Here is a 27500-nt window from a genome sequence, read left to right as displayed (position 1 = left end):
TCACACCAAAATAAAGAAATAGTTAATGATACAATCATCCAACGACTTAGGACTTAATTATAATTAAGTCATCGCTAAGATTCATCCAGCCAAAATAACCAAAAACTTGATAAGAATTACTTTGATATTAGTTCCTATCCACGGGATTTTGAAAAATGCATAATATATATATATACGACTTTTTTATGCCGTTTCTTTTTTGTGAACCATTCTTTTCTTTTAATTCTTCGTTCTTTTTTTGATCGTTTTTTTCAGCCAATTCACAGATAAAAAGTAAGAACTTATAATCGAATCGTTATCTAAATAGAAATTCACAAAAATAGTGGGGCAGATTATATAGATCTTTAACTTATATATACCTAGTCAATATCAAATATGACATATACAAGTGTTTCTTACATAACGTAAACCAACTATTCGATAATTGGGCTAACCTAAATTTGAAAAAAAAAAATAGTTAATGATGACCCTCCATGGATTCACCTATATAAGCCGCAGCTAAAGTGGCAAAAATGAGCTTGAATCCCGCTTGTAAATAATCCAAGGAACATGACAGGTATAGGAACCACTAAAGGTACTAAAGAAACAAGAACAACAACTACTAATTCATCGGCTAATATATTTCCGAAAAGTCGAAAACTCAGTGATAGGGGTTTTGTAAAATCTTCTAAGATGTTAATGGGTAAAAGAATTGGAGTTGGTTGAATGTATTTACTGAAATACCCTAATCCTTTTTTGCTAAGACCCGCATAAAAATATGCTACTGATGTGAGTAAAGCTAAAGCAACCGTCGTATTTATATCATTCGTTGGTGCTGCTAACTCCCCTTGAGGTAACTGGATAATTTTCCACGGTAAAAGGGCTCCTGACCAGTTAGAAACAAAAATAAATAAAAACAGGGTTCCAATAAAGGGAACCCATGGACCGTATTCTTCTCCAATCTGGGTTTGACTCACATCTCGAATGAATTCAAGGACAAATTCAAAGAAGTTTTGGCCGCCAGTTGGAATGGTTTGTGGATTGCGAACCGCTAGAGCTGCGGAACCTAATAAGATAGCAATTACAACCCAAGAAGTAATAAGGACTTGCGCATGGACTTGGAACCCCCCTATTTGCCAATAGAAATGTTGGCCTACTTCTACACCAGATATCTCATATAACCCTTCTTTTATTAGTGTATTGATGGAACATGATAAAACATTCATATTGCCCTCTGACAGAAATAAGAACTTTAAATTATTTTGATTCAAGACCCCCCCTTTTTTTTTACTTATTTACTTGAATTTTTATTTTAGTTTTGGATACCAACTAAACGAATCACACAATATACCCAGTTTTTTATCTCTTTTTCTTTTGTATGATTCAGGAATAGTAACCGATTTTATAAATCGAAATACAGGGAGCCCCTCCCTCAAAAAAAATTGATTTATTTATCTTATTATTAATCAAGAATTTTGTATATAGCTAGAACGACCCTCACAAATTGCGAATACTAATTTGTTAAGAATGAATCGAATTGAAGCTATAGCGTCATCATTTGCTGGAATAGAAATATCCGCGAGATCGGGATTACAATTTGTATCGATTAAAGAAATGGTTGGAATTCCCAAAGTTATACATTCTCGAAGAGCCGTATATTCTTCTTGCTGATCGATGATGATTACAATATCAGGCAATCCCGTCATATATTTAATCCCGCCTAGATATGTTTCCAAGCGAGATAATTGTCTCTTCAACACAGCTGCATCCCTTTTCGGAAGACGGTTGAATCCCTCTGTCTTTTGTTCAGTTCTCAAGTCCCTAAACTTATGAAGTCTTTTTTCTGTAGTAGACCAATTTGTTAACATGCCGCCGAGCCACTTTTTATTAACATAATGACACCGAGCCCTTATTGCAGCCCGCGACACTAAATCAGCTGCTTTATTTTTTGTCCCAACAATTAAGAATTGTTTTCCCCTACTTGCTGCATCAAAAACTAAATCACAAGCTTCTGATAAAAAACGAGCAGTTCTAGTCAGATTTATAATATGAATACCTTTACGCTTTGCAGAAATATAAGGTGCCATTCTAGGATTCCATTTCCTAGTACCATGCCCAAAATGAACTCCTGCTCTCATCATCTCTTCCAAATCGATGTTCCAATATCTTTTTGTCATTTCTTTTCACACTTAAAAGGGGGGTACCCAAAACTAAAATAAAAATTTGTTCCAATGGAACCTTCTCTTGTCCGTTTATGCACGAGCCGAGCCATTATTTTGTATTCATTATTATCTTTATTAGTGTTAACAAATTATTAAAGCAAATGACTACAGCAAACAATAAAACATGAAATTCAAAACAGGAATCTGCTATTAGGAATTATTCAATTCTAGAAAAGGCAGATTTGTAAATAGAAGAGTCACAAAATTCCCTGTGATAAAATAAAATATCTCTCATATCTCCCTCTAATAAAGATAAATTCTTTGTTTTTTTTTCAAAAAGAATATTGGTATGTTGCCGTGAACAATGCACCAATCCTTTGTTGAACCCGGTCCCGGCGGGGATCACACCCCCTAGAACAACATTTTCTTTCAGGCCTTTCAACCAATCGATACGACCCCGAAGAGCAGCTTTTGCTAAAACTCTAGCAGTTTCTTGAAAACTTGCTTCGGATATAAAACTTTGAGTATTCAAAGATGCTCGAGTTATTCCTAATAAAACGGCTCGATAACAGATTGCTTCTTCTAAAGCACGCCCCGTGCGTTCTGCTCGTAACAATCCAATCAATTCTCCAGGTAAAAAAATTAGACATTCCCTCTTCTGAAACCAAAACTTTTGATGTTATTTGACGTACAATAATTTCGATATGCCTATTATGAATCTGCACCCCCTGGGATCGATAAACCTTTTGAATCTTATTAACCAAAGAAATACGACTTTGCACTATAGTTAGCTCAGCACCAATCAAGAATCCCCAAGGAATTCCAAGAATTCTTGTTATACACCTGTTCCAACCCTTAATCCGCTTTTCTAAGTTCAGTGATATTGAATCAATCGAGCGGACTTCTAACACCTGTTCTACTTTTGGAAGACCTTGGGTTATATCACCGGATCTCGATTTTTCATATATAAATGTAACTAATGTATCCCCTTCGTAAAGAATTTCTCTATAATGCCCGTGAACTTTTGCTCCCGGAGTAGCCAAATAGGGCTTAGCGGATCTTATTACTACAGAATCCCTTTGAACAATTAAAACTTGACCCGATTTTAGGTATGGTTCTTTTTTGGCTATACATAGATTTTCACAAAAAATTGTCCAAGACTTATTATTGTGGACGTTTCCTCACAATAATAATTATTATAATTTTGATGAAGAAAATACCAATTCAATTTGAATGGATTCAAAACAAGGTTACTGTATGGATCTAGATTAAAAATTCTTCCGTTTTCATCTATTAAATAAGAGTGAATTATTTGAAAAATATATTTGAAGTTATCAAGTTGCAAATATTTAATTACAGAGATCTGATTATAAGTTAGTAAAGGCAAAAATGAATAAAAATTCGAAATTTGAATGGCTGTTCCTAAGGGGCCCGACGAATTTTGAATTGTAATTAGAGGTTTTTTTTTTATTGATTGGTTTATAACATTGTGATATTTTACATGATTAAATGGACCGATTCTAAAACAATTAGAGGATGATAAAATTAACAAAGATTGGGATTCCTTATTTCTGAACATACGAATAGTTCCATGATTTTGTCTAAGCGATTGTTGAAGAATGCCAGCCTTGGGAGAAAGCGAATAAAACGGATTCACGGAATCTGCAGAGATCAATCCCGAATCCGGCGGATTATTTCTTTTTCTTATATACGAAATATGGGATTTCACTAAGCCAATTCTTATGAAATCTCGAATCAAACCCTTTGTACTTACTTCAACAACGAAAGCGGAGATCGCTCGAGGGAAGAATTTTTGTTGTCTTGGTCCCAATTCAAGACTAAACAAGTGCGAACCAATTGAATACTTGTGTCAGAAATTCCTCGAGTTGGTTTACCATTTCCATAAAGGATATAGTTGAAAACTCGAAGTTGAATATTATCCTTTTCCCGAAAGAGATCTTGTGGGAAGAGTGTTGCTAAATTTATACTGTCCATTATCTCATAGGTAGCTACGGGCCGCACCAAAACAAAAAACTTTTTCTTGGTTGGTGTGATCCGTTGGGCATAAATCCAATTTTTTAAATTTTTTGATTCTTTAGAGTTTGTTTTTCCCCTTCCTGGCGGTATCAAGATGCCACTATGTCGGGATATCTTATCTGTCTTGTCCGGAAAATGGATATCCCCCGAAAATATTTTGAGTTCAATCCTTTTTTTTTTTCTCTCCACTCGGATCAACCCGCCGACTTGGCTTCTTATATTTAAAGTGATTCGTGTATCGACTCCAATGATACTATAGTTCTGTACCATTATGGCGGAGGATTCGGGTAAAATATGCACTTCCTCAGGAATGAAAAAAAGCGATCTACTTTCATTTCGTATTTTGTCTTAAATTTTTGGACTCCTCGATACTCAATCATATCCTCTTTTTGGACGATTGAGTCCGCCTTTAGAGTTCCATATTTAAGAATTCCGGAACTCTTTCTTCTGTATCTAGGATCATCAAAAAAAGCAAAAATACTGTTTCTACGGAAAATACCATTTATGGGTATTTCAATCGAGATACCTGAATGTGGTATGAACTCTTTCGCTTGCTCTTGAATCGATTGGAATGGAATGAGAAATCTATTTCTTCGCCTTTTTGCTAATAAATCCGAATTCTCATGAAAAATAGCAGAATATATGAAATTATAATGACTAGTACCTACGATTCCATTCAATTCTGAATAATTGGGAATCCCAGATTTTTTTTTATCAGAAAAATCTGAACTGAAAATTTTTTGCTCACTTGATCATTATTCACTGAGAGGCTAGAAATAGATTTTCTTTCGACGGAAAGAAAGGGTATGTTCATTTGATCTTGATCTTTGTGGATCGAAAAAAGAATTAGACTAGATCCACAAGAACCTCCTGATAATATCCATAAATGACTTGTTTTTGGTAAAAGATGGACATTACTATATGTAAATTCGGGTGCATGGGATACATCAGTACTCCAATGCATTTCGCCCTCGGAGTCAGAATAAATATATTTTCTAACCCTCTCTTTAAAATGAAAAGTGGATGTTCCCTCGCGAATCTCAGCAATCACTTGTTCTGATTCCACATATTGATCATTTTGAACTAAAAGAAAACTTTTTGGTGGAATAGTCACGCTATGTATAATATCTTCGCTCTCAATAATTACAGACAAGTCTATATAACATAGAAAGGCAGGATGCCCGTGACGTGTACGTGTAGGATGAACCAAATCCTCATTAAATTTGATTTTTCCATTATAAGGGGCTCGTACATGTTCGGCAGTACCTCCTGTAAATACTCCACCGGTATGAAAAGTTCTTAATGTTAGTTGAGTCCCCGGTTCGCCAATAGATTGACCCGCAATAATACCTACAGCTTCCCCCAATTCAACTAGGTCACCATGAGTGGGACTCCGGCCATAACATAATCGACAGATCCAAGATGTACTCCGACAAGTAAAGGGAGTTCGAATAGATATTGATTGTGTTCCAAAGGTTATGAATCGATTGACAAGTCCAATCCCAAGATCTTGATTTCGAAAGGCGACACATCGGGAACCTATATATATATCGTCTGCTAAGACACGACCAATTAATGTTTGGATAAAAATTCTTTCTGACATCATCCGACTTTTATTTCGAGGACTCACAGAAATCCCTCGGATAGTGCCACAATCCGTTCGACGTACAACAATATGTTGAACTACTTCAACAAGTCGACGCGTAAGATATCCAGCATCTGATGTGCGGACCGCAGTATCTACAACTCCTTTACGGGCTCCATAGCAAGAAATAATATATTCTGTTAAAGACAGTCCTTCGCGTAAATTGCTTTGAATAGGTAAATCAATCATTTGTCCTTGGGGATCCGACATTAATCCTCTCATACCTACTAATTGATGTACTTGAGATGCATTTCCTCTAGCTCCCGAAAAAGACATCATATGGACTGGATTGAAAGGGTCCGTCATCCTAAAATTAGGATTCATTTCCTGTCGCAAATATTCACTTGTAGCATACCATATCTCAATAGATTGGCGTAATTTTTCTACCGCATGTACATTCCCATAATGATGGTGTTTTTCCAAAATCAAACTTTGTTGTTCAGCATCTTGGACAAGCCAGCCCTTAGAAGGTATCGTTAAAAGATCATCAATTCCTAATGAAATGGATGTAGCAGTTGCTTGCTGGAAACCCAGAGTCTTTACTTGATCTAGGATGTGTGATGTATATGCCATCCCGAAGTGATCTATTAATCGGCTAATAAGTCGTTTAATAGCAGTTCCATCTATCACTTTATTGTGAAATACCAGATTGGCCCGTTCCGCCATAAGTACCTCCATATTCTGCTGAATGGGATTCGACAATGAGTTTGAGTCAATGATTGCAAAACTTCCTTTTCTCGATCTTGATTTTTTAGGTCAGGAACTATGTCCGAGTTGACTCGGAGAGGTCCGAATTCACACGGGTGTCCTATAATTCTTTTTTTATGAATACCATATTATTAGGTATCATATGAACAAGCTTGAGAAAAACCTTGTATAGCTTCCTCGATTTCTCGATAAAAAGAAATATGACCAACTGTGGTTCGAATATATATACAAAAAGTTTGTTTTTTTACACTTCTTACTATCAGATAGTGTGCATAAATCTCATGATAGTTACCAAAAGATTCATAGTGAACTTCGATAGGAACTTCTTTTGAAGCAATAACGCGTTGATCTAATTGCCACCGAAGCCACAAAGGACTATCTAAATTGATTCTTTTCTGCCGATAAGCTCCAATTGCATCATAGGAATTGCAAAAAAAGGGTTCTTTCATATACTTATAGTTTGTTTCGTAAATTCTTTCATTTTGATAGTTTTTTCGATTACATGGATTATATCTGTTTGCACAAATACCTCGACGAGTGCCGCTCGTTAATACATAGAGTCCAATCAGCATATCTTGAGTCGGTACAGAAATGGGATCTCCAATAGCTGGAGATAAGAGATTCATATGAGAAAACATAAGTAAACGAGCCTCTGCTTGAGCTTCTAAAGATAAAGGCACATGAACAGCCATTTGATCCCCATCAAAGTCTGCATTGAACCCCTTACAAACTAATGGATGTAAACAAATAGTGCGTCCTTCCACTAAAATGGGTTGGAATGACTGTATGCCTAATCTATGTAGAGTAGGTGCTCTATTCAGTAATACGGGATGCCCCTGCATAACTTCTTGAAGGATTTCCCAGACAATCGGCTTTTTTTCACGAATTTGACTCTTAGCAACTCCTATGTTCGAAGCCAGATGTTGTCTAATTAGACCACGAATTACAAATGTCTGGAAGAGCTCTATTGCTATTTCGCGAGGCAATCCACAGCGATGTAATGAAAGTGAGGGTCCAACGACAATCACCGAACGCCCCGAATAATCGACCCGTTTGCCAAGCAGAGTCTCGCGAAATCTTCCCTCTTTTCCTTCAATTACATCTGAAAATGACTTGTAAACCTTATTATGACCATCCCTCATGGGTTGTCCACGGATTCCATTATCAAGAAGTGTATCCACGGCTTCTTGTACCAATTTTTCCTGACACATTACTAATTCCCCTGGTGTAGATCTACTTGTTGTTAATAGATCAGTAAGAGTATTGTTCCGATAGATAACTCTTCTATAGAGTTCATTAATATCTGAACTCATCAGTTTACCCCCTTCTATCTGAATGATGGGTCTCAACTCGGGAGGCAGAACCGGTAAGAGACATAAAATCATCCATTCCGGTTCTATATTTGTTCGAATAAAATGCTTAGCTAATTCCATACGTCTAACTAAAAATCTTTTCTTCTTACAATTTTTCGATCTTCCCATTCATTCCCCGTGGGACCTTCTTCTCCTAATTGTTTCCATTCTACCAACGAATTTTCTATAATAATTCGCAAATCTAAATCGGCTAATTGTTCTCGGATAGCACCCGCCCCAGTAGAAATTTCTCGATTTCTAAATATATCGAAACCTTGAGTAGTAAAAAAAAGTGGGATGCTGTATTTCCAGGATTGAATTTCATATTCAAATGAACCTCGTAATCGTAAGAAAGTAGGTTTTTTCGTTATGGGCCTAGCAAAAGAAAAATTGGGATAGGGTCCACTATATGATCTCCCCCCCTCAAAACCGGACATGAAAGTTTCCTCTCATCCGGCTCAAGTAGTTATATCAAATAAAGATAAAGAAAGGGGTCGCACTTTCCAATTGTATTTTATAAAATCAAGTGAAAACCCAAAAAGAATCTACGCCTTACTCAAGTTCTCAGTGCAAACCAACCACCATTTCATTGATTCAATTAATTCTTCTTTGATTTCTATTTAGATTCTTTAGTGAATTCAAAATTACGACAGAAAAAAATGTCAAATTCTTGAGTAGTCTACTTCCCTTCGAATGCCGGAATACTTTTTACCTTAAGTGAAAGGAATGCCTTAGAATTCATACGGGATTTATTTGTCTATGTATTGTTCCATTCGATCTTTTAGGTCCTGCGTTACCTCGATGGTTATGCCACAATATTCTTAAAGCTTATATGCGATGTATAGACTTCTCCAACCATGACATATTTGTTTACTTCAATATAAAAAACCAAATTTCTTTTCGTTTAGAAAGATAAGGGAATGCTTAATTCGACAAAAAAAAGGTCTTCTTTTCACGAGGTACGACTATCAATTTGAAGTACTTTTTTTTTACTGAATCGACCATAGACCAATCGCCCTTGTTATTTGGGAGTATTGAATACACCCACAAGTCTGAGCTTCATGTTACTCTTTTCAAGAGACATGTCAGATCGAGGGCATCCCAAATTGATTGAAGGGGATGAGAGTTTATCATTCTTAAAAATAAAATTTCGATCAAATCACACATCGCAGTATACTAGACCTTCTAATTCTTTAAGAGGTTTATCTAAAAGATTCGCAATATAACTAGGAAGACGTTTCAAATACCATACATGAGTTACAGGACATGTCAGTTTTATGTATCCCATTTGATATCTTCGTATCCGAGAATCAACAAATTCAACTCCACATTGTTCACAAAATTGCGAGTCTTCTTTTTCATCTCCGATCACTCGATAATTTCCACAAGCGCAAATTCCACTCTTTATAGGCCCAAAAATCCTTTCACAAAATAATCCATCTTTTTCCGGTTTATTGGTTTTGTAATGAAAAGTATAGGGTTTTGTCACCTCTCCAACTATCTCTCCATTAGGTATTTTTTTAGTGGCCCAAGCACTTATTTGCTGAGGAGAAACTAATCCAATTCGGAGTTGTTGATGTTTATACCGATCGATCATATAAGAAATTTTGTGATTCATTCCGATTAAACTTCCTTCCTATTAATCTGGAAATTCTTCTCAGATACAAGGAAATGATTCAGTTCCAGAGCCAAAGATCGTAGTTCTCGAACAAGTAATCGAAAAGATTCTGGAGCATCTTCTGGTTTAGGTATTGTTCCTCCAATGATAGTGGTACCAAGTACTTCTTGGCGAGCTCTAATATGATCAGATTTATAAGTAAGCATCTCTTGTTGGATCCCCACCTACACAAGAAAATTGTTGATAAAACTCCAAAATAGCATTTTCTTTTGACCCAATTTTTTTTTTCTCCTTATCGGTTAAGAAAGATAAGAAAATTTCAGGGTAGCAAACATTCTCTAGAATTTCTCTTAGATTCGAACCCATAGCTGATGATAGAACTAGAATAGATATTTTCTGTTTCCTACTCACACGAGCCCATATTCTTGCTTTTTTATCAATCTCTAATTCTAGCCTGCCCCCCCAATCTGATATTATGGTGCCGGTATAGACCGAAATCCCGTTATGATCCAATTCTGACTGGTAATAGATACCAGGACTTTGTAATATTTGATTGATCACAACTCGGTATATTCCGTTTACTATAGAAGTTCCAAGGGAATTCATTAAAGGAATGTTTCCAATAAAAATTCTTTGTTCTTGCATATTCCTATTGGTTTTCCAAATTAATCCCGCGGATACATATAATTCAGAAGAATATGTAAGTAATTCATAGACAGCATCTCGTTCTTTTATCAGAGGTTCTACCAATTGATATGTTTCCACAAATAATTGAAATTCAATTTCGTGATCTATATCTTCAATTTTTGGAAATTGCGAAAGTTCTTCTATTAAACCCTGATCAATAAACCGATAAAACCCTTCAAATTGTATCTGATTAAATCCGGGTATTGTAGATGTTCCCTCTTTTCCATCCCCGAGCATCTTTTTTGAATTTATCATTTATCCGTTTATTTTAAAAATCCCATATCTCATTCTTCACCGAATCATATAGATAGAATTCGATCTAGCAATAATGGAATTTCTATTCTGTTTACTGAATCACATGAAATTTTATCCAACTCCAAGATATATGGAATGTATGAAATCCGTATGAACGGAGACTAGATTCAATTGGAATTTTTTTTATAAGAAGAGATCCGAATGGAACAGAATTTAGAAATACCGCTGGAACTTATGGAGTTTTGTAACGACTAGAAAAAAAGTAATTTCATTTTCACCTATGATATTACATATTCCAATTCGATCGCATACCATAAAAAACGGTATTCATGATAGGATCTGTTCGAGCAGATAAACATATAAGAAATAGAAAACTTTTTTTTAAACACTTTACTTTTTCATGTATTTGTATTTCATTGTTCAAAAAAATAGTTGCAGAAAAAAGATGGATTTTTACCTATTTTGAATAGAATATTTAGAATATCATTGAATTGAAGTAGGTAAGAAAACGTATGTTTTTTTATTTATTAATTTTAATTATTATTAAAATAAAAAAATGCACAGGTATATATATATGTCTCTTTTTCTTCTTTTATTGTGGTACAGTTCTATTTGGAACAGCACATGCTGTGCTCTACCAAAAATTAAAAATTTTTTTCAATGTATTCAATGAAAAATTTCAATACAAAAATTTATTGAGAATTACTCCTCAAAAGCATCCCTAGAGAGATAAAATACCCCATTATAGAGCTATACAAGGTAACGTATGTTCTGATTCTGGGGTTTACATATACTCATTATTAGTGTTATAATTCAAATGGAAGAAGATTTCTTTTTAATTGAAAAAACTCAAAATAGATTAGTTATAAATCTATTTCTAATGATTTTCTTATCTTATATTATTAGAAATAAAAAATGTAAATTTGAATTCAAAAAAGGTCATGAATTTACAGTCAATAGTTAATGGTTCTGATTTGTACTAGATTCTATATTTTGTGACTGAAAATCTATATTTTTTTTCGGAGTTGAAAAAAAAACAAGAGAAAATTTGAATCTAGTACAAATCATTTTGGCGGCATGGCCGAGTGGTAAGGCGGGGGACTGCAAATCCTTTTTCCCCAGTTCAAATCCGGGTGCCGCCTCAACAGGAGACTTGAAATCTCCTGTTATAAAACTATAACAAACGTAGGAAAAGACTCTTGATACTTTCTTTTCGTGATTCTAAGCCCCTGGCTCTCGAGGTTCTATTCTCTAACCTAAAGTTTTACCTATCAGATTAGAGGAAAACTAAAACGAGTGGAGGGAAATCCATTAGATTGGATAGGCAGAGAGGGAATTAAATTAATAGTTTTGGAAAGGATCTAAGATACTTTGGATATAGACTCATGAAAGTGTCGGAATGCTCAGACATTCAATCAATATTAGATTAGATGAAGAATTGCCTTTCGTTTTACTTCAAATAAAATAAAAAACGATAAAAGAAAGAAAAAAGATTATTCTTTCTACATATGAGTCAGATTTTTTGGATACTTCGAAAAGTATCTGTTTACTTGTGTTTACATCTTGTCGATTCTACTAGAAATTCTATAATTAAGAATAACTCAGTATAAGATAAGTGGATTTTTTGGAGTAGTTCATCAATGGTGACCAAATATCTCTCCCTTTTTTTGACTCTGCACCAGTGATTTCACTATTATTAGTGAACAATAATGGAAAAGTTTCTTCATATTCATAGGGGACAGAATTCACATGGATATAGTAAGTCTCGCATGGGCTGGTTTAATGGTAGTTTTTACATTTTCCCTCTCTCTCGTAGTGTGGGGAAGAAGTGGACTCTAGAAGTACTCCTAATTGCGATAATAATCAAACTCTATCAACCTGTATCAATTGTTTTAGTTTTCTAGACCGGCCGGCAATTTTTTTTAAGATCTTTTTTTAGAAATTGGATTTATGTTTTGTTTTATTGACTCATTTTATTTTTTGATATCAGAGTTTATACCGTTAACCATTCATGGGATAACCCCCTTTCGAAATCTCAAGAGGTTTCCATCGAATTCGGATTATCCGTATTAAATGGATCAAACAAACAAATGAAATTGAGAAAGTATGTACATAGATTTCATATTCTATATTAATTTATATTTACATTTATAAAGAAAAAGAGAGATATGGGTGGATTCCTTTATATTAAGATATTTCACTTGTATCTTTATACATTACAATAACCATAATGGCTAGTATGGTAGAAAGAGATCTCTTTCTACCATACTAGCGGGCCCCTTAGGATACTACTGAATCTAATGCATTCCTTTCATTTAAGACGAGAAATTGACATCCTTTTTTGTCATTGATAGTCAAATTGTATTCAAATTAATTATTTTGACTAACCGTTTTACGTAAATTATAAGCAAAAAGCAGTAGGAACGAGAATGAAGAGTGCAGTAGCAATAAATGCAAGAATATTGACTTCCATAATTAAATCGTTTATTATTATTTTTTTTTTTTGTCAATATCTCGGGATTTAATCCCATACTGAACTCTTCATTCTCGTTTCCTACTGCTTTTTGATTATAATTTCGTAAAAACGATGTCAAAATAATTAATTTGAATAAATTCGACTATCAATTGACACAAAAGATGTCAATTTCTCGTCTAAATGAAAGGAATGCATTAGATAATTCATAGTAAATCCTAAGGGGCCCGCTAGTAGGTAGAAGAGATCTCTTTCTACCATACTAGCCATTATGGTTATGTAATGTATAAAGATACAATGAAATATCTAATATAAAGGAATCCCCCATATCTCTCTTTTTCTTTATAAATTTAAATATAATTAATATAGAATAGAAATCTATGTACATACTTTCTCAATTTCATTTGTTTGTTTGATCCATTTAATACGGATAATCCGAATTCGATGGAAACCTCTTGAGATTTCGAAAGGGGTTATCCCATGAATGGTTAACGGTATAAACTCTGATATCAAAAAATAAAATGAGTCAATAAAACAAAACATAAATCCAATTTCTAAAAAAAGATCTTAAAAAAATTGCCGGCCGGTCTAGAAACTAAAACAATTGATACAGTTGATAGAGTTTGATTATTATCGCAATTAGGAGTACTTCTAGAGTCCACTTCTTCCCCACACTACGAGAGAGAGGGAAAATGTAAAAACTACCATTAAACCAGCCCATGCGAGACTTACTATATCCATGTGAATTCTGTCCCCTATGAATATGAAGAAACTTTTCCATTATTGTTCACTAATAATAGTGAAATCACTGGTGCAGAGTCAAAAAAGGGAGAGATATTTGGTCACCATTGATGAACTACTCCAAAAATCCACTTATCTTATACTGAGTTATTCTTAATTATAGAATTTCTAGTAGAATCGACAAGATGTAAACACAAGTAAACAGATACTTTTCGAAGTATCCAAAAATCTGACTCATATGTAGAAAGAATAATCTTTTTCTTTCTTTTATCGTTTTTTATTTTTATTTGAAGTAAAACGAAAGGCAATTCTTCATCTAATCTAATATTGATTGAATGTCTGAGCATTCCGACACTTTCATGAGTCTATATCCAAAGTATCTTAGATCCTTTCCAAAACTATTAATTTAATTCCCTCTCTGCCTATCCAATCTAATGGATTTCCCTCCACTCGTTTTAGTTTTCCTCTAATCTGATAGGTAAAACTTTAGGTTAGAGAATAGAACCTCGAGAGCCAGGGGCTTAGAATCACGAAAAGAAAGTATCAAGAGTCTTTTCCTACGTTTGTTATAGTTTTATAACAGGAGATTTCAAGTCTCCTGTTGAGGCGGCACCCGGATTTGAACTGGGGAAAAGGATTTGCAGTCCCCCGCCTTACCACTCGGCCATGCCGCCAAAATGATTTGTACTAGATTCAAATTTTCTCTTGTTTTTTTTTCAACTCCGAAAAAAATATAGATTTTCAGTCACAAAATATAGAATCTAGTACAAATCAGAACCATTAACTATTGACTGTAAATTCATGACCTTTTTTGAATTCAAATTTACATTTTTTATTTCTAATAATATAAGATAAGAAAATCATTAGAAATAGATTTATAACTAATCTATTTTGAGTTTTTTCAATTAAAAAGAAATCTTCTTCCATTTGAATTATAACACTAATAATGAGTATATGTAAACCCCAGAATCAGAACATACGTTACCTTGTATAGCTCTATAATGGGGTATTTTATCTCTCTAGGGATGCTTTTGAGGAGTAATTCTCAATAAATTTTTGTATTGAAATTTTTCATTGAATACATTGAAAAAAATTTTTAATTTTTGGTAGAGCACAGCATGTGCTGTTCCAAATAGAACTGTACCACAATAAAAGAAGAAAAAGAGACATATATATATACCTGTGCATTCTTTTTTATTTTAATAATAATTAAAATTAATAAATAAAAAAACATACGTTTTCTTACCTACTTCAATTCAATGATATTCTAAATATTCTATTCAAAATAGGTAAAAATCCATCTTTTTTCTGCAACTATTTTTTTGAACAATGAAATACAAATACATGAAAAAGTAAAGTGTTTAAAAAAAAGTTTTCTATTTCTTATATGTTTATCTGCTCGAACAGATCCTATCATGAATACCGTTTTTTATGGTATGCGATCGAATTGGAATATGTAATATCATAGGTGAAAATGAAATTACTTTTTTTCTAGTCGTTACAAAACTCCATAAGTTCCAGCGGTATTTCTAAATTCTGTTCCATTCGGATCTCTTTCTTATAAAAAAATTCCAATTGAATCTAGTCTCCGTTCATACGGATTTCATACATTCCATATATCTTGGAGTTGGATAAAATTTCATGTGATTCAGTAAACAGAATAGAAATTCCATTATTGCTAGATCGAATTCTATCTATATGATTCGGTGAAGAATGAGATATGGGATTTTTAAAATAAACGGATAAATGATAAATTCAAAAAAGATGCTCGGGGATGGAAAAGAGGGAACATCTACAATACCCGGATTTAATCAGATACAATTTGAAGGGTTTTATCGGTTTATTGATCAGGGTTTAATAGAAGAACTTTCGCAATTTCCAAAAATTGAAGATATAGATCACGAAATTGAATTTCAATTATTTGTGGAAATATCAATTGGTAGAACCTCTGATAAAAGAACGAGATGCTGTCTATGAATTACTTACATATTCTTCTGAATTATATGTATCCGCGGGATTAATTGGAAAACCAATAGGAATATGCAAGAACAAAGAATTTTTATTGGAAACATTCCTTTAATGAATTCCCTTGGAACTTCTATAGTAAACGGAATATACCGAGTTGTGATCAATCAAATATTACAAAGTCCTGGTATCTATTACCAGTCAGAATTGGATCATAACGGGATTTCGGTCTATACCGGCACCATAATATCAGATTGGGGGGGCAGGCTAGAATTAGAGATTGATAAAAAAGCAAGAATATGGGCTCGTGTGAGTAGGAAACAGAAATATCTATTCTAGTTCTATCATCAGCTATGGGTTCGAATCTAAGAGAAATTCTAGAGAATGTTTGCTACCCTGAAATTTTCTTATCTTTCTTAACCGATAAGGAGAAAAAAAAAATTGGGTCAAAAGAAAATGCTATTTTGGAGTTTTATCAACAATTTTCTTGTGTAGGTGGGGATCCTACAAGAGATGCTTACTTATAAATCTGATCATATTAGAGCTCGCCAAGAAGTACTTGGTACCACTATCATTGGAGGAACAATACCTAAACCAGAAGATGCTCCAGAATCTTTTCGATTACTTGTTCGAGAACTACGATCTTTGGCTCTGGAACTGAATCATTTCCTTGTATCTGAGAAGAATTTCCAGATTAATAGGAAGGAAGTTTAATCGGAATGAATCACAAAATTTCTTATATGATCGATCGGTATAAACATCAACAACTCCGAATTGGATTAGTTTCTCCTCAGCAAATAAGTGCTTGGGCCACTAAAAAAATACCTAATGGAGAGATAGTTGGAGAGGTGACAAAACCCTATACTTTTCATTACAAAACCAATAAACCGGAAAAAGATGGATTATTTTGTGAAAGGATTTTTGGGCCTATAAAGAGTGGAATTTGCGCTTGTGGAAATTATCGAGTGATCGGAGATGAAAAAGAAGACTCGCAATTTTGTGAACAATGTGGAGTTGAATTTGTTGATTCTCGGATACGAAGATATCAAATGGGATACATAAAACTGACATGTCCTGTAACTCATGTATGGTATTTGAAACGTCTTCCTAGTTATATTGCGAATCTTTTAGATAAACCTCTTAAAGAATTAGAAGGTCTAGTATACTGCGATGTGTGATTTGATCGAAATTTTTATTTTTAAGAATGATAAACTCTCATCCCCTTCAATCAATTTGGGATGCCCTCGATCTGACATGTCTCTTGAAAAGAGTAACATGAAGCTCAGACTTGTGGGTGTATTCAATACTCCCAAATAACAAGGGCGATTGGTCTATGGTCGATTCAGTAAAAAAAAAGTACTTCAAATTGATAGTCGTACCTCGTGAAAAGAAGACCTTTTTTTTGTCGAATTAAGCATTCCCTTATCTTTCTAAACGAAAAGAAATTTGGTTTTTTATATTGAAGTAAACAAATATGTCATGGTTGGAGAAGTCTATACATCGCATATAAGCTTTAAGAATATTGTGGCATAACCATCGAGGTAACGCAGGACCTAAAAGATCGAATGGAACAATACATAGACAAATAAATCCCGTATGAATTCTAAGGCATTCCTTTCACTTAAGGTAAAAAGTATTCCGGCATTCGAAGGGAAGTAGACTACTCAAGAATTTGACATTTTTTTCTGTCGTAATTTTGAATTCACTAAAGAATCTAAATAGAAATCAAAGAAGAATTAATTGAATCAATGAAATGGTGGTTGGTTTGCACTGAGAACTTGAGTAAGGCGTAGATTCTTTTTGGGTTTTCACTTGATTTTATAAAATACAATTGGAAAGTGCGACCCCTTTCTTTATCTTTATTTGATATAACTACTTGAGCCGGATGAGAGGAAACTTTCATGTCCGGTTTTGAGGGGGGGAGATCATATAGTGGACCCTATCCCAATTTTTCTTTTGCTAGGCCCATAACGAAAAAACCTACTTTCTTACGATTACGAGGTTCATTTGAATATGAAATTCAATCCTGGAAATACAGCATCCCACTTTTTTTTACTACTCAAGGTTTCGATATATTTAGAAATCGAGAAATTTCTACTGGGGCGGGTGCTATCCGAGAACAATTAGCCGATTTAGATTTGCGAATTATTATAGAAAATTCGTTGGTAGAATGGAAACAATTAGGAGAAGAAGGTCCCACGGGGAATGAATGGGAAGATCGAAAATTGTAAGAAGAAAAGATTTTTTAGTTAGACGTATGGAATTAGCTAAGCATTTTATTCGAACAAATATAGAACCGGAATGGATGATTTTATGTCTCTTACCGGTTCTGCCTCCCGAGTTGAGACCCATCATTCAGATAGAAGGGGGTAAACTGATGAGTTCAGATATTAATGAACTCTATAGAAGAGTTATCTATCGGAACAATACTCTTACTGATCTATTAACAACAAGTAGATCTACACCAGGGGAATTAGTAATGTGTCAGGAAAAATTGGTACAAGAAGCCGTGGATACACTTCTTGATAATGGAATCCGTGGACAACCCATGAGGGATGGTCATAATAAGGTTTACAAGTCATTTTCAGATGTAATTGAAGGAAAAGAGGGAAGATTTCGCGAGACTCTGCTTGGCAAACGGGTCGATTATTCGGGGCGTTCGGTGATTGTCGTTGGACCCTCACTTTCATTACATCGCTGTGGATTGCCTCGCGAAATAGCAATAGAGCTCTTCCAGACATTTGTAATTCGTGGTCTAATTAGACAACATCTGGCTTCGAACATAGGAGTTGCTAAGAGTCAAATTCGTGAAAAAAAGCCGATTGTCTGGGAAATCCTTCAAGAAGTTATGCAGGGGCATCCCGTATTACTGAATAGAGCACCTACTCTACATAGATTAGGCATACAGTCATTCCAACCCATTTTAGTGGAAGGACGCACTATTTGTTTACATCCATTAGTTTGTAAGGGGTTCAATGCAGACTTTGATGGGGATCAAATGGCTGTTCATGTGCCTTTATCTTTAGAAGCTCAAGCAGAGGCTCGTTTACTTATGTTTTTCTCATATGAATCTCTTATCTCCAGCTATTGGAGATCCCATTTCTGTACCGACTCAAGATATGCTGATTGGACTCTATGTATTAACGAGCGGCACTCGTCGAGGTATTTGTGCAAACAGATATAATCCATGTAATCGAAAAAACTATCAAAATGAAAGAATTTACGAACAAACTATAAGTATATGAAAGAACCCTTTTTTTGCAATTCCTATGATGCAATTGGAGCTTATCGGCAGAAAAGAATCAATTTAGATAGTCCTTTGTGGCTTCGGTGGCAATTAGATCAACGCGTTATTGCTTCAAAAGAAGTTCCTATCGAAGTTCACTATGAATCTTTTGGTAACTATCATGAGATTTATGCACACTATCTGATAGTAAGAAGTGTAAAAAACAAACTTTTTGTATATATATTCGAACCACAGTTGGTCATATTTCTTTTTATCGAGAAATCGAGGAAGCTATACAAGGTTTTTCTCAAGCTTGTTCATATGATACCTAATAATATGGTATTCATAAAAAAAGAATTATAGGACACCCGTGTGAATTCGGACCTCTCCGAGTCAACTCGGACATAGTTCCTGACCTAAAAAATCAAGATCGAGAAAAGGAAGTTTTGCAATCATTGACTCAAACTCATTGTCGAATCCCATTCAGCAGAATATGGAGGTACTTATGGCGGAACGGGCCAATCTGGTATTTCACAATAAAGTGATAGATGGAACTGCTATTAAACGACTTATTAGCCGATTAATAGATCACTTCGGGATGGCATATACATCACACATCCTAGATCAAGTAAAGACTCTGGGTTTCCAGCAAGCAACTGCTACATCCATTTCATTAGGAATTGATGATCTTTTAACGATACCTTCTAAGGGCTGGCTTGTCCAAGATGCTGAACAACAAAGTTTGATTTTGGAAAAACACCATCATTATGGGAATGTACATGCGGTAGAAAAATTACGCCAATCTATTGAGATATGGTATGCTACAAGTGAATATTTGCGACAGGAAATGAATCCTAATTTTAGGATGACGGACCCTTTCAATCCAGTCCATATGATGTCTTTTTCGGGAGCTAGAGGAAATGCATCTCAAGTACATCAATTAGTAGGTATGAGAGGATTAATGTCGGATCCCCAAGGACAAATGATTGATTTACCTATTCAAAGCAATTTACGCGAAGGACTGTCTTTAACAGAATATATTATTTCTTGCTATGGAGCCCGTAAAGGAGTTGTAGATACTGCGGTCCGCACATCAGATGCTGGATATCTTACGCGTCGACTTGTTGAAGTAGTTCAACATATTGTTGTACGTCGAACGGATTGTGGCACTATCCGAGGGATTTCTGTGAGTCCTCGAAATAAAAGTCGGATGATGTCAGAAAGAATTTTTATCCAAACATTAATTGGTCGTGTCTTAGCAGACGATATATATATAGGTTCCCGATGTGTCGCCTTTCGAAATCAAGATCTTGGGATTGGACTTGTCAATCGATTCATAACCTTTGGAACACAATCAATATCTATTCGAACTCCCTTTACTTGTCGGAGTACATCTTGGATCTGTCGATTATGTTATGGCCGGAGTCCCACTCATGGTGACCTAGTTGAATTGGGGGAAGCTGTAGGTATTATTGCGGGTCAATCTATTGGCGAACCGGGGACTCAACTAACATTAAGAACTTTTCATACCGGTGGAGTATTTACAGGAGGTACTGCCGAACATGTACGAGCCCCTTATAATGGAAAAATCAAATTTAATGAGGATTTGGTTCATCCTACACGTACACGTCACGGGCATCCTGCCTTTCTATGTTATATAGACTTGTCTGTAATTATTGAGAGCGAAGATATTATACATAGCGTGACTATTCCACCAAAAGTTTTCTTTTAGTTCAAAATGATCAATATGTGGAATCAGAACAAGTGATTGCTGAGATTCGCGAGGGAACATCCACTTTTCATTTTAAAGAGAGGGTTAGAAAATATATTTATTCTGACTCCGAGGGCGAAATGCATTGGAGTACTGATGTATCCCATGCACCCGAATTTACATATAGTAATGTCCATCTTTTACCAAAAACAAGTCATTTATGGATATTATCAGGAGGTTCTTGTGGATCTAGTCTAATTCTTTTTTCGATCCACAAAGATCAAGATCAAATGAACATACCCTTTCTTTCCGTCGAAAGAAAATCTATTTCTAGCCTCTCAGTGAATAATGATCAAGTGAGCAAAAAATTTTTCAGTTCAGATTTTTCTGATAAAAAAAAATCTGGGATTCCCAATTATTCAGAATTGAATGGAATCGTAGGTACTAGTCATTATAATTTCATATATTCTGCTATTTTTCATGAGAATTCGGATTTATTAGCAAAAAGGCGAAGAAATAGATTTCTCATTCCATTCCAATCGATTCAAGAGCAAGCGAAAGAGTTCATACCACATTCAGGTATCTCGATTGAAATACCCATAAATGGTATTTTCCGTAGAAACAGTATTTTTGCTTTTTTTGATGATCCTAGATACAGAAGAAAGAGTTCCGGAATTCTTAAATATGGAACTCTAAAGGCGGACTCAATCGTCCAAAAAGAGGATATGATTGAGTATCGAGGAGTCCAAAAATTTAAGACAAAATACGAAATGAAAGTAGATCGCTTTTTTTTCATTCCTGAGGAAGTGCATATTTTACCCGAATCCTCCGCCATAATGGTACAGAACTATAGTATCATTGGAGTCGATACACGAATCACTTTAAATATAAGAAGCCAAGTCGGCGGGTTGATCCGAGTGGAGAGAAAAAAAAAAGGATTGAACTCAAAATATTTTCGGGGGATATCCATTTTCCGGACAAGACAGATAAGATATCCCGACATAGTGGCATCTTGATACCGCCAGGAAGGGGAAAAACAAACTCTAAAGAATCAAAAAATTTAAAAAATTGGATTTATGCCCAACGGATCACACCAACCAAGAAAAAGTTTTTTGTTTTGGTGCGGCCCGTAGCTACCTATGAGATAATGGACAGTATAAATTTAGCAACACTCTTCCCACAAGATCTCTTTCGGGAAAAGGATAATATTCAACTTCGAGTTTTCAACTATATCCTTTATGGAAATGGTAAACCAACTCGAGGAATTTCTGACACAAGTATTCAATTGGTTCGCACTTGTTTAGTCTTGAATTGGGACCAAGACAACAAAAATTCTTCCCTCGAGGAGGTCCGCGCTTTCGTTGTTGAAGTAAGTACAAAGGGTTTGATTCGAGATTTCATAAGAATTGGCTTAGTGAAATCCCATATTTCGTATATAAGAAAAAGAAATAATCCGCCGGATTCGGGATTGATCTCTGCAGATTCCGTGAATCCGTTTTATTCGCTTTCTCCCAAGGCTGGCATTCTTCAACAATCGCTTAGACAAAATCATGGAACTATTCGTATGTTCAGAAATAAGGAATCCCAATCTTTGTTAATTTTATCATCCTCTAATTGTTTTAGAATCGGTCCATTTAATCATGTAAAATATCACAATGTTATAAACCAATCAATAAAAAAAAAACCTCTAATTACAATTCAAAATTCGTCGGGCCCCTTAGGAACAGCCATTCAAATTTCGAATTTTTATTCATTTTTGCCTTTACTAACTTATAATCAGATCTCTGTAATTAAATATTTGCAACTTGATAACTTCAAATATATTTTCAAATAATTCACTCTTATTTAATAGATGAAAACGGAAGAATTTTTAATCTAGATCCATACAGTAACCTTGTTTTGAATCCATTCAAATTGAATTGGTATTTTCTTCATCAAAATTATAATAATTATTATTGTGAGGAAACGTCCACAATAATAAGTCTTGGACAATTTTTTTGTGAAAATCTATGTATAGCCAAAAAAGAACCATACCTAAAATCGGGTCAAGTTTTAATTGTTCAAAGGGATTCTGTAGTAATAAGATCCGCTAAGCCCTATTTGGCTACTCCGGGAGCAAAAGTTCACGGGCATTATAGAGAAATTCTTTACGAAGGGGATACATTAGTTACATTTATATATGAAAAATCGAGATCCGGTGATATAACCCAAGGTCTTCCAAAAGTAGAACAGGTGTTAGAAGTCCGCTCGATTGATTCAATATCACTGAACTTAGAAAAGCGGATTAAGGGTTGGAACAGGTGTATAACAAGAATTCTTGGAATTCCTTGGGGATTCTTGATTGGTGCTGAGCTAACTATAGTGCAAAGTCGTATTTCTTTGGTTAATAAGATTCAAAAGGTTTATCGATCCCAGGGGGTGCAGATTCATAATAGGCATATCGAAATTATTGTACGTCAAATAACATCAAAAGTTTTGGTTTCAGAAGAGGGAATGTCTAATGTTTTTTTACCTGGAGAATTGATTGGATTGTTACGAGCAGAACGCACGGGGCGTGCTTTAGAAGAAGCAATCTGTTATCGAGCCGTTTTATTAGGAATAACTCGAGCATCTTTGAATACTCAAAGTTTTATATCCGAAGCAAGTTTTCAAGAAACTGCTAGAGTTTTAGCAAAAGCTGCTCTTCGGGGTCGTATCGATTGGTTGAAAGGCCTGAAAGAAAATGTTGTTCTAGGGGGTGTGATCCCCGCCGGGACCGGGTTCAACAAAGGATTGGTGCATTGTTCACGGCAACATACCAATATTCTTTTTGAAAAAAAAACAAAGAATTTATCTTTATTAGAGGGAGATATGAGAGATATTTTATTTTATCACAGGGAATTTTGTGACTCTTCTATTTACAAATCTGCCTTTTCTAGAATTGAATAATTCCTAATAGCAGATTCCTGTTTTGAATTTCATGTTTTATTGTTTGCTGTAGTCATTTGCTTTAATAATTTGTTAACACTAATAAAGATAATAATGAATACAAAATAATGGCTCGGCTCGTGCATAAACGGACAAGAGAAGGTTCCATTGGAACAAATTTTTATTTTAGTTTTGGGTACCCCCCTTTTAAGTGTGAAAAGAAATGACAAAAAGATATTGGAACATCGATTTGGAAGAGATGATGAGAGCAGGAGTTCATTTTGGGCATGGTACTAGGAAATGGAATCCTAGAATGGCACCTTATATTTCTGCAAAGCGTAAAGGTATTCATATTATAAATCTGACTAGAACTGCTCGTTTTTTATCAGAAGCTTGTGATTTAGTTTTTGATGCAGCAAGTAGGGGAAAACAATTCTTAATTGTTGGGACAAAAAATAAAGCAGCTGATTTAGTGTCGCGGGCTGCAATAAGGGCTCGGTGTCATTATGTTAATAAAAGTGGCTCGGCGGCATGTTAACAAATTGGTCTACTACAGAAAAAAGACTTCATAAGTTTAGGGACTTGAGAACTGAACAAAAGACAGAGGGATTCAACCGTCTTCCGAAAAGGGATGCAGCTGTGTTGAAGAGACAATTATCTCGCTTGGAAACATATCTAGGCGGGATTAAATATATGACGGGATTGCCTGATATTGTAATCATCATCGATCAGCAAGAAGAATATACGGCTCTTCGAGAATGTATAACTTTGGGAATTCCAACCATTTCTTTAATCGATACAAATTGTAATCCCGATCTCGCGGATATTTCTATTCCAGCAAATGATGACGCTATAGCTTCAATTCGATTCATTCTTAACAAATTAGTATTCGCAATTTGTGAGGGTCGTTCTAGCTATATACAAAATTCTTGATTAATAATAAGATAAATAAATCAATTTTTTTTGAGGGAGGGGCTCCCTGTATTTCGATTTATAAAATCGGTTACTATTCCTGAATCATACAAAAGAAAAAGAGATAAAAAACTGGGTATATTGTGTGTTCGTTTAGTTGGTATCCAAAACTAAAATAAAAATTCAAGTAAATAAGTAAAAAAAAGGGGGGGTCTTGAATCAAAATAATTTAAAGTTCTTATTTCTGTCAGAGGGCAATATGAATGTTTTATCATGTTCCATCAATACACTAATAAAAGAAGGGTTATATGAGATATCTGGTGTAGAAGTAGGCCAACATTTCTATTGGCAAATAGGGGGGTTCCAAGTCCATGCGCAAGTCCTTATTACTTCTTGGGTTGTAATTGCTATCTTATTAGGTTCCGCAGCTCTAGCGGTTCGCAATCCACAAACCATTCCAACTGGCGGCCAAAACTTCTTTGAATTTGTCCTTGAATTCATTCGAGATGTGAGTCAAACCCAGATTGGAGAAGAATACGGTCCATGGGTTCCCTTTATTGGAACCCTGTTTTTATTTATTTTTGTTTCTAACTGGTCAGGAGCCCTTTTACCGTGGAAAATTATCCAGTTACCTCAAGGGGAGTTAGCAGCACCAACGAATGATATAAATACGACGGTTGCTTTAGCTTTACTCACATCAGTAGCATATTTTTATGCGGGTCTTAGCAAAAAAGGATTAGGGTATTTCAGTAAATACATTCAACCAACTCCAATTCTTTTACCCATTAACATCTTAGAAGATTTTACAAAACCCCTATCACTGAGTTTTCGACTTTTCGGAAATATATTAGCCGATGAATTAGTAGTTGTTGTTCTTGTTTCTTTAGTACCTTTAGTGGTTCCTATACCTGTCATGTTCCTTGGATTATTTACAAGCGGGATTCAAGCTCTCATTTTTGCCACTTTAGCTGCGGCTTATATAGGTGAATCCATGGAGGGTCATCATTAACTATTTTTTTTTTTCAAATTTAGGTTAGCCCAATTATCGAATAGTTGGTTTACGTTATGTAAGAAACACTTGTATATGTCATATTTGATATTGACTAGGTATATATAAGTTAAAGATCTATATAATCTGCCCCACTATTTTTGTGAATTTCTATTTAGATAACGATTCGATTATAAGTTCTTACTTTTTATCTGTGAATTGGCTGAAAAAAACGATCAAAAAAAGAACGAAGAATTAAAAGAAAAGAATGGTTCACAAAAAAAACGGCATAAAAAAGTCGTATATATATATATTATGCATTTTTCAAAATCCCGTGGATAGGAACTAATATCAAAGTAATTCTTATCAAGTTTTTGGTTATTTTGGCTGGATGAATCTTAGCGATGACTTAATTATAATTAAGTCCTAAGTCGTTGGATGATTGTATCATTAACTATTTCTTTATTTTGGTGTGAGGAACTTATCATGAATCCACTGGTTTCTGCTGCTTCGGTTATTGCTGCTGGGTTGGCTGTTGGGCTTGCTTCTATTGGACCTGGGGTTGGTCAAGGTACAGCTGCGGGTCAAGCTGTCGAAGGTATCGCGAGACAACCTGAGGCAGAAGGAAAAATACGAGGTACTTTATTGCTTAGTTTGGCTTTTATGGAAGCTTTAACAATTTATGGCCTAGTTGTAGCATTAGCGCTTTTATTTGCGAATCCTTTTGTTTAATCCTAGAAATAATAAAATTAGGAATTTTTTTTTTCGTAGTTTTTTTTATTCTATCAAGATTTCACTCCTACAATTATTCATTGAGACAACAACCCTTGGGAAGGACTAATTTGAGGATGGGGAATTAACACATCGATTCGCTTTCTTCCTTCCCCTTATTCTTTTTAGTTTAATGGAAATTTTTTTTAAGGAGTGTTGCGCAAAAAGGAGGTTTAGGTTTTTTAAAATTGATATAAAACTTGGTCTCAAATTCTAGCTTAATTTTAATTAAGTCTCATTATTATTATTGAAAATTAAAATTTTTGGAAAATAAATTTGTAAATAGAATAGGTTTTTGATTCTGTTTATAAATATCCAAATAGGTAAATTAAATTATAAATTATTAAACGAAATTTTCTTTTTATTCAAAAAACAAAGAATAAAAAAAAAAAGGACAGAGTTCTTTTTTTTATAGTTTAGCTAGAAGAGGAGATTATATGAAAAATTTAACCGATTCTTTCGTTTACTTGGGTCACTGGCCATCCGCCGGGAGTTTCGGGTTTAATACCGATATTTTAGCAACAAATCCAATAAATCTAAGTGTAGTCTTCGGTGTATTGATCTTTTTTGGAAAGGGAGGTGTGTGTGAGTTGTTCATTTCAAGAATAGGCTGGATTCGTCCAGTGGCACTATAACTAGCAAAGAGTGCCTAATCCCGCGAATTACTTCTGAATACAAAATTCAATAAAAAATCATATTTTAGAACCATAGCATTTCGTTATTCTTTGGTAAGTCTACTTGACTTTGATTCTCTATCAACCAAAAATTTGGGACCATTAATTAACATGGTTAAAACTAAACCGTTTGAAGTTCAGATGCAACATGGTACTCTTTCTACCATATGTAGTCTAATTAAAAAATGAATAAGATTTTCAAAAAGAATAGTTCGGCTTTTTTCGATATAAAACACTCATGTCGATAAAATTTTTTGAGTCTTTTTGTATAATGCAGAATTGATAACCTACGTATAAAGTAATAAAAATTCTTTGGATTTCAAGAAAAAAAGAAACAACTTTGCTGACAATTATCAATTTTTTATTGGTCAGAAGAATCCTCCAAATAGTTTTGTCTTGGATTGGTGATCTTTTTCGATAGAAATATATATTGAATATGAATTGAATACAACAAAATGGGAGAGGATAGGCTCATTACATGAAAAATATGGGAATGAAAGTCTCATACATAATTGATAAATGATTGGAATACGTGAGCATGAGAGCCAAATGAATCGAAAGATTCATGTTTGGTTCGGGAAGGGATCATAGAACTTTTTTTTTTACTGAATAATCTACTTTCATTAAATGATTTATTAGATAACCGAAAGCAGAGGATATTAAATACTATTCGAAATTCAGAAGAACTA

General features: G+C 34.6%; 4 protein-coding genes, 2 non-coding genes and 2 pseudogenes across 6 annotated transcripts in view; 4 read left to right on the top strand and 4 right to left on the bottom strand.

Annotated features, from left to right (window-relative positions):
* LOC125599387 (ATP synthase subunit alpha, chloroplastic-like) overlaps positions 1-6503 on the bottom strand; it is a 10731-nt gene extending 4228 nt beyond the window's left edge. The window contains exon 1 of the mRNA XM_048772752.1: positions 1-6503. This exon is cut by the window's left edge and continues 880 nt beyond it. The gene's annotated coding sequence lies outside the window, so the exon portion shown is untranslated.
* LOC125599382 overlaps positions 1-12865 on the bottom strand; it is an 18789-nt pseudogene extending 5924 nt beyond the window's left edge.
* On the bottom strand, positions 132-8012 carry LOC125599385 (DNA-directed RNA polymerase subunit beta'-like). Its single transcript, XM_048772750.1, has one exon. The coding sequence runs from the start codon at positions 8010-8012 to the stop codon at positions 6663-6665; it is 1350 nt and encodes a 449-aa protein (XP_048628707.1). The 3' UTR covers positions 132-6662.
* TRNAC-GCA lies at positions 11515-11585 on the top strand. The gene has a single exon. It is a non-coding gene; the product is annotated as a tRNA-Cys (tRNA).
* A 391-nt stretch (positions 12866-13256) lies between the features above and the next one.
* On the top strand, positions 13257-16149 carry LOC125599381 (annotated as a pseudogene).
* On the bottom strand, positions 14262-14331 carry TRNAC-GCA. The gene has a single exon. It is a non-coding gene; the product is annotated as a tRNA-Cys (tRNA).
* Positions 16150-17831: 1682 nt separating the features above from the next.
* LOC125599384 (DNA-directed RNA polymerase subunit beta'-like) overlaps positions 17832-27500 on the top strand; it is a 9822-nt gene continuing 153 nt past the window's right edge. The window contains exon 1 of the mRNA XM_048772749.1: positions 17832-27500. This exon is cut by the window's right edge and continues 153 nt beyond it. Coding sequence (XP_048628706.1) covers positions 17832-18806 — 975 coding nt within the window. The 3' untranslated portion in view covers positions 18807-27500.
* LOC125599383 (ATP synthase subunit alpha, chloroplastic-like) overlaps positions 19332-27500 on the top strand; it is a 9618-nt gene continuing 1449 nt past the window's right edge. Inside the window, exon 1 of the mRNA XM_048772748.1 lies at positions 19332-27500. This exon is cut by the window's right edge and continues 1449 nt beyond it. The gene's annotated coding sequence lies outside the window, so the exon portion shown is untranslated.

This window comes from Brassica napus, unplaced genomic scaffold (genome assembly GCF_020379485.1).
Source record: "Brassica napus cultivar Da-Ae unplaced genomic scaffold, Da-Ae ScsIHWf_1848;HRSCAF=2484, whole genome shotgun sequence".
Classification (NCBI taxonomy): Eukaryota; Viridiplantae; Streptophyta; class Magnoliopsida; order Brassicales; family Brassicaceae; genus Brassica; species Brassica napus.
Note: the sequence above shows the minus strand (reverse complement) of the source record. Positions and strands in the feature narration are given on the sequence as shown.